At 39.4% G+C, this 7,396-nt stretch overlaps 1 protein-coding gene across 7 annotated transcripts in view; it reads right to left on the bottom strand.

Moving 5' to 3' along the window:
* Positions 1-68: 68 nt before the first annotated feature.
* Positions 69-7,396, bottom strand: part of picalm (phosphatidylinositol binding clathrin assembly protein) — a 29,730-nt gene continuing 22,402 nt past the window's right edge. For 6 of the 7 annotated variants that reach the window (XM_005800906.2, XM_023351170.1, XM_023351167.1 and 3 more), the window contains 8 exons: positions 7,177-7,287; positions 6,928-7,044; positions 6,785-6,815; positions 6,584-6,683; positions 5,417-5,476; positions 4,279-4,383; positions 3,811-3,916; positions 69-2,384 (listed from right to left, as the gene is read on the bottom strand). In XM_005800906.2, coding sequence (XP_005800963.1) covers positions 3,824-3,916; positions 4,279-4,383; positions 5,417-5,476; positions 6,584-6,683; positions 6,785-6,815; positions 6,928-7,044; positions 7,177-7,287 — 617 coding nt within the window. In that variant the 3' untranslated portion in view covers positions 69-2,384; positions 3,811-3,823. The remainder of the gene's footprint in view (positions 2,385-3,810; positions 3,917-4,278; positions 4,384-5,416; positions 5,477-6,583; positions 6,684-6,784; positions 6,816-6,927; positions 7,045-7,176; positions 7,288-7,396) is intronic. The other variant, XM_023351169.1, reaches the window with a different exon arrangement.

Genomic DNA, 7,396 nt, shown 5'->3' with positions numbered 1-7,396 from the left:
AAACAGACACCTTAGATACTAGAACAATGTTAACATTCTTTCAATTTTTTGAGAAAATATATTCAATCTTAAAAGATAGCTTTTTGCATTTAATCACTTCACAAAATAGCAAGCATACAATCTTTCAATAAAAAACGCGAGAAAGCGGGTAAAACTGGATGTAAACAGAAAAATGTATCCGATCAGCTTCAGCTTACTGAAAAATGTTTGTGTTGTTGTTTTCACATAAATCCTAGGATAATACATTAGAGTTAGGGGTCATGTGTCAAAATGGGAAAAAGTTGCAAGGGCACTTGCAACACTTTGCATGTGGCCTTGGAAAATAAAAGGGCACTGAAGCTGACTAAGCGCTTGTCTTATGCAGGTACATCTCAGCATATTTTGAACAACAAAGTATTCTGTCACCCATTTCAGAAAGTGACACACATCGTGTACAGATTCTTTAAACTCATTGTACATGTGCACAGTGACAAATCCTAATTCACCAGAAGTAGTTAAAATACTACATGTAATGAAAAAATGTATTGTCTTGTAACAAAGTCAGAATATTTTTGAAAGTTTTCCACCAAAACAGTCATGGTCAACTAAAATCAGAAGGTATGAGGCAGCATTAATGCTGAATGGCACCAATAATGATTGAATGGTGAACATAAAGACGTTCTAAAAGTTGATGTTTCTTCACACATATTTTATTATATTATATTTGCCAAAGAGGGTCAGAAGCCAACGCTCTTTGGGAACCCCTGATCTACCGAACATTCAGAGCGAGAGAATCACACACCGACGTTTGTGGAAGCTGCTCTTTATTTGAAAAAGAAAGAAAGAAAAAAAAAAAAGACATTGTCTGCTACACGATCTAATTACATAAAGAAAATATCTGCGGAGACAAACGCAGAGAATATCCTGAATCAAACTTAGGTAGAGTCAAATTTGATTGAATTGCTTTCATATTTCATACATCTTTCACTTTGTGCGCTCAAAGAACAGTCGAGTGTTTATGTACAACGTGGCACCGATCAACAGTGCTGCTCCGCTCTACGACCCCGCTCCGCTCTCACTCTTTTGTACAGCTAATTTACACCAAACCTTTTTTTTTTATTTTTTATTATTATTTTTATCACTGTGAGGACAATCTAATCAGCCGGCCTGCCTACCCGCTAACCCGCCCCCCCACATACTGACCCCACTCCATCTCTCTCTCTGAGAAACTGCAACGTGGAAAGATGTGTGCAACATGAAGACAACTCGTTCACATTCAGAGTAAAGGCAGCCTTGATTACAGTCAGTGAGTCAACGGCATGCCAAGCTTAAAGCAAATGGAGCCCACCACCCCAGTGTCGCCCCTCAGGTTTTGTGGATGAAGTGGTGTGTTTTTTTTGTTTTTTTTTCCCCAGATCTGTTGCAAAACAATAAAAAATAAAAAAAAACCCTAGGCACGCTATATACTGGTAACTGACTCGTACTCTAAGCCCCGCCCCTCCCTGTGCTGTAAGTACAATGGAGATCGTGAAATCTTTCATCTAGTAAAAAAAAGAAAAAAAAAGTCCTTAACACAAAACTGAAGAATATTTAGTGCTCTATCATTCCGCTTAATAGGTGTAATTTATATAGTATCTATTTTTTTTCATCTCTACCTCTTAATGATAGTCTGAAGTCCTTTGTTTTAATGCTGAAGCACTCCCACGTGTGTTCGTCTTACTGTAGATTTTACATTAACCCCCCCCTCCCCTCTCAAAGGCCCTCCCCGATCTTAAACCAATAATCATAAATAAATACAAACAACACACAAGGAATGTCTACTGTAAACACGGTAAAAAAGACAAGAACTAAACAGGTGTAAACGTTGTTAGCATCACTACTTAGTGACGGTTAAATAACTGCAAGGGGGGGGGGGGTTCTGGATGACTGATGACTGGATCGAGAAAGGGAAGAACGGCAATCATTTTTACCTTCCACCCCAGTTTCACCCACCGCTGTACATCATCAAAAGCCCTCGACGACCGACCGACCGATCACGTTTCCGAGCAACCCAAGCTATCCTTAGAGAGGAGGAGGGGGGCGTGGGGTTAGAAAGCAGCACCACTCGGCGCGTCGGGCGAGTTGTTACAGAACAAAAAAAAACAAACAAACAAAAAAAAAAAAACAGGGGGTTCGAGTTTCTGCCGGACGTCGTGCTGACGTGGTTACCATGGTTTCCGACAGTCGGTGCGCCGTCGGGTTCTTGACGTGTCTGTGTTTGGGTGGGTGGGTGAGGGGGTTCAGGGGAAAGATGGGGGCGGGGGGGTGATGCTTCTCCGAAGAGTTCGACTGCAACGAGGACAAAGTTTTGCAGCTAAGTGCTTCATCTTCTGAGAGACACTTCCTTCAAATTACATGAACTGCATCTGCAAGAAAAGCGGAGGGTCGTATCAGAATAATGAAAATGAAATGATCAGTTTAGCTGAAGTTTGCTAAGCTTTTTCTTCATTTTCATTTATTTATTTTACCAAACTGAGGTTAACAAAAATGTTTAGCAGATTCTGAATTTATGGCCTTAATGAAGCGAATATGTTTTTACTAATGAGGTTGAGGAGTTACACGGTTGCTTTGAGCGCCTTTTAGTTATAAAGCAAAACCAAAACCAGAAGCACACGATGTTACCATGACACCAACATGGAAACGCAGCTTAGCAAACATGCAACTGCAAATTTGGTTTCCAAGTTCATGTTAAAACAATTTGTCAGTAAAAACGTCAACAACAACAAAAAATATTGATTTGAATTCAGAAGCAAATTATTAAATCACAATACAAATTTAATATAAATTATAAATTTGCCAAATTTATTTGAGGAACAAGAAAACGATAAAATTGTCTCTGCAGACACACCGACTGCAGTCTTCTATTAAATGGGTAAACTCTGACCAGTTCTTACAAGAATAATATTAATAAAAGTTAAAAAGTGTTTTACTTCACTTGTGGCACATTCTGCAGAATTTTCTTTTTTTAACATACAATATTACAAGTTAAAAAATCCAAATGAACAAATAATTTTTTAAAAAATACAAAAATATACATTTTATTGCCTAAAATGCAATAACATAGCATTATTTTACTGCACATTTGATCATTTGTACCAAAGCGTAACGTCTGTAGCTAAAAAATAAAAAAATCTAACATCAAAGCTCAAATTATGCTTTACTTCATACAGTGTAGAGCTGATCTGGTGAACATTTTAGGATTTACTGAGCAAAATGTGTCTTTTTTTTTTTTTTTTTTTTTCCTTTTTACTGAATTTGAAGCAGGTGAAGCCAAAATGCCACTTTTGGGTAAAACATATTTACAGACAAGTTTTTTCTTCATCTTCAGTGCAAAATGTTTAGATTTTTTTTAACTACTCCTCTTAGTATCTTGTTCTTTCAGCAAATGGCCTTTTTTTTTAGTTCACTTAACGATTCATCAATTACTAAGTTAGTTGATTGTTTCAATAATCGAATTGTCACGACTAATCGTTTCAGCCCTCAGATTTACCTCGAAGGAGGCAAAGCTTAGCAAACAGCCAACAAGTTAAATTTAGCAGCAGCTGCAAGGCAGAAAAAACAGGTCTGAGCAACGGAGATTTGAGGAACGAAAACCAAAATGAGTTGGTCTCTATCTGATAACACAACCAAGCAAAATAAAAACAAAAGAAAAGAAAAAAAAATTAACATGCAGTGCGTGATCCACTGGCAAGGACACCAAGGGGCGTAAAAGTTAGCGACAAAAGCAAACATGCATCAGCGCCGGACAATCAACGCATGCGGGTGCCTGAGCAAGCAAACAGCATGATGTACCTAAAGAGATGCTCTACAAGAAATCCTTGAGAGAGAGGTGTGCAAACGGGTCCTGTCCAGGGGCTCGGAGAGGACTCTGGCTGGAAGGACTAGAGGCTGCAGAGGGCTAACAGAGGAAGTAGGAGGACCAGAGGACAAGTCAGAGTCAGTACAGAGACTGAAGTAGGGATGAGATTAGTTGGAGAGGCTGTGATGTATGATTGATGGGTTAATAATAAAAGAAAAAAAAGGAGCTGTTTGGAAACAGGAAGTTGAAACAAGAGATGATGATTTACAGTTTTTTTTTTTTTGTTGCTTTCAGCTCCAGAGAGTGAAGGTTTTCTTTTTTGTTAAAACTGTCATCATCTTCAGCAGTATTCACACCGACAACGAAGCCTTCACGGTGACTAACCGTGGGACACAACAGCGCACAATAGACACGCCCCTCTAACTCCCCTGCCGCCCCGTCCTGATGACGCGTGGACCCACCTGAGCGCTGGACACCGAGCCAAAGGGGTTGGGTGGCCTCATGACGGGCTGGGTGTACATCATGGTGGGCGGATTCATTATCCCCATGGAGCCCATTTGTGGAGGCTGTGGAGGGTTGCACACAAAGTCGGGTCAGGCGTTTCATTTAGTTTGCCAAAAAAACAATATGAACAATTCTGAAAATAAATAAATTAAAAAATTCAATTTGTTTAATGTTCAAAATACAAGTAAAAAGATGAATAAGTCCTTGAGCTGTTAGGAATAATAGGTATTCATAACACTGAAACAATCCAAACAAACTGTGTTAAGATAAAAAATTAAAAAAATCTAAAAACAAACAAACAAACAAAACTGTTCTCATCAACTTCTCTGGCATTTAGCAAATAAAAATAATTTTAGTAATTATGAATGACTCAATATAAGAAAAGTTATGTCTGATTTAACTTCAGACAGTGAAGGGAAAAAAAAAATCGGTATTTTTATGAGGTGTTTGAAAATATCTGATCGTACCTGTAAAATAAAGCTGTCCAAATTTAGGCTTACGAAATAATAATAATAATAATAACAATAATAGTAATAATGTATTCTGTGGGCTGCACAGCGGTGCAGTTGGTAGCACTGTTGCCTTGCAGCAAGAAGGTCCTGGGTTCAATTCCCAGCCCGGGGTCTTTCTGCATGGAGTTTGCATGTTCTCATGCGTTTGCATGCGTGGGTTCTCTCCGGCTTCCTCCCACAGTCCAAAGAACATGACTGTCAGGTTAATTGGTCTCTAAATTCTCCCTAGGTGTGAGTGTGTTTGTGCATGGTTGTTTGTCCTGTATGTCTCTGTGTTGCCCTGTGACAGACTGGCGACCTGTCCAGGGTGACCCCGCCTCTCGCCCGCAATGTTAGCTGGAGATAGACACCAGCACCTCTCCTGACCCCATTAGGGAACAAGAGTGAACAGAAAATGGATGGGTGGATGCATTCTGTCATAATGTCTCATGGTCATTATCATCATAAATATCTGTAATTTTTAAAATCTGCCAAACCACTGCTTAACCATAATAAAACAAATTGTTGCATGAAAAGGAAAAATTATTTGCGGAACTTTTCTGTGCTCTTCAGAGAGGAAGCAGTAGCCGAGCGGAGGACTCACCATGCTGTATCCCATCATGCTCGTGGGAGTGGTGGCGGGGAAGGCCATGACTGACGGCGGCTGACGGGAGAGAAACAGTTTGAGAAAACCTTATAGCAAAACCTCCAGAGAGTTTCAGGACAAACGTTTTACATTGTTTATTTACTCCGTTTACATACTTGAGTCTGTACGTAAAATTGTGAACTTCTATGGATCAGAGAAAACCTACAATCAAACCTTTACCAGCTAAAAATGTAGTGGAATGGCTTAAATCAAAGCACATTTGTTACGGCTGAAACAATTAATCGGATTAATCCTGATGAATCGGTTATTGAAATAATCGTCAATTAATTTAGTAATCAATTCATCATTAACTTGGGTATGCAGACACAAACGAAAGACCATTTATTGAAAAAAAACAAACAAATTTGTAGTTATTAAGCCAAACTGTAGAAGATTTAAATAAATTTGGCATTTAAGATAAAAACACTTTTGCCTGTAAACATGTTTCATACAAAACTGGAGGGGTAAAGTTTTAGCTTCACAGTTCACAATGCTATGTTATTGCATTTTAGAAAACAAAATTTTATTTTCTTAAATTAAAAGGTATTGAATTATTTGTTTGTTTTCATCTTTTTATGCATTTAATTTTTTATCTGATTAATTGATAAATAATCCTTGGATGCAGCCCTAATATTCATATGTCAGCTAGAGCTGTTTTGCAAAGAATGAGCAAAATTTCAGTTTACTCGTCTGCAAAATGGTTCCACAGAGTATTGAGGCACAAGGCCCAAAACAAATGCATGCCACACTTTTCAGATTTTAAAACTTTTTAGTCAATTTCTTTAAAAAAATAATATAAAATTATATATATATATATATATGTATATATATGTGTGTGTGTATGTATTTCCTCTCTTACATTTTACACTAAAAAGTGTCTATCACATAAAAATAAAATATTGGAGGTTTGTGTCTGTAACCTCTCAAAAAGGGAAATACTGTTGACGGGGTGTGAATACTTTTGCACTGCTGGTCGTCTGTGACACAGTTTGTAAGTAAAAATCTCAGCTTTTAAAATCCTTATTTTTTGGAGCTATGAATAAGACTTGAAATTTTTTAAAATTCAGATTTGAAGGAAAAACTACAGCCGACATAAACATGATTAAACGTGCGCGTCTGTGTCACCATGGAGACAGGGTTCCAGGTCGTGGTGGGCGCAGCCTTGGGTTGCCAGTTGGTGCCGCCGGTCATCCTCTTCTCCCCCGGCTGGCTCCAGTGCATGTCACTGCGGATCAACAGAGCTGGCGTCAGCAGCAGCTGGCAGCACAGAGCTGAAAACGCGCACGCCGCCCCCATCCACCAATCAGCCAATCAACCGTCACTTACTTCTTCATCGTTCCGTTTCCGATGCCCAGATCTGGAAAGCAACATTCGTCAAGCAGCGGTTAGTGGAACAATTTCGGTCATTTTTGTTTGTGTGTCTTAATGAAGATGCATGTTCACTAGCTTAGATAAAGCGCTGCACTCACTGCCGACAAGGTTGGCCAGGGAAGAGTCAAGGTCGTCCGACACCAGCTTCTCGGGCTGCTGATTGGACGGCTGGTTGGAGCCGGCGAGAGTCGGCTTCAGGATGCCTCCGGCGAGATCTGACAGGGAAAATAAACAATATAGTATTGCTTTATTTTTTGTTCAAAATTCATGTTTTGTTTTTTCTTTTAAAACAACACACTACTGTGCTACATTAAGCAAGATTCAGTCCCATGAAATTCAATCGTCACCGTCAGAGTTGAGGCTCCCGCCGGCGGCGGCTTTGTTTCCAAAAACCGACTCAAAGTCCACCTGCAGGCCCACTGCTGGCGGTTGTGGAGGGGCTTGAGGCGTTGAGTATCCTTCGGAAAAGAGACGAGAAAGCTGACTGACAAAGCTACAGCACTTCCGAACTATATTCCCAAACAGCACAGTGGCAGGATTGCATAAGCAGAGCAGAAAATGAGAGGA

Source organism: Xiphophorus maculatus, chromosome 18, assembly GCF_002775205.1.
Source record: "Xiphophorus maculatus strain JP 163 A chromosome 18, X_maculatus-5.0-male, whole genome shotgun sequence".
In the NCBI taxonomy this organism is placed as follows: domain Eukaryota; kingdom Metazoa; phylum Chordata; class Actinopteri; order Cyprinodontiformes; family Poeciliidae; genus Xiphophorus; species Xiphophorus maculatus.
Note: the sequence above shows the minus strand (reverse complement) of the source record. Positions and strands in the feature narration are given on the sequence as shown.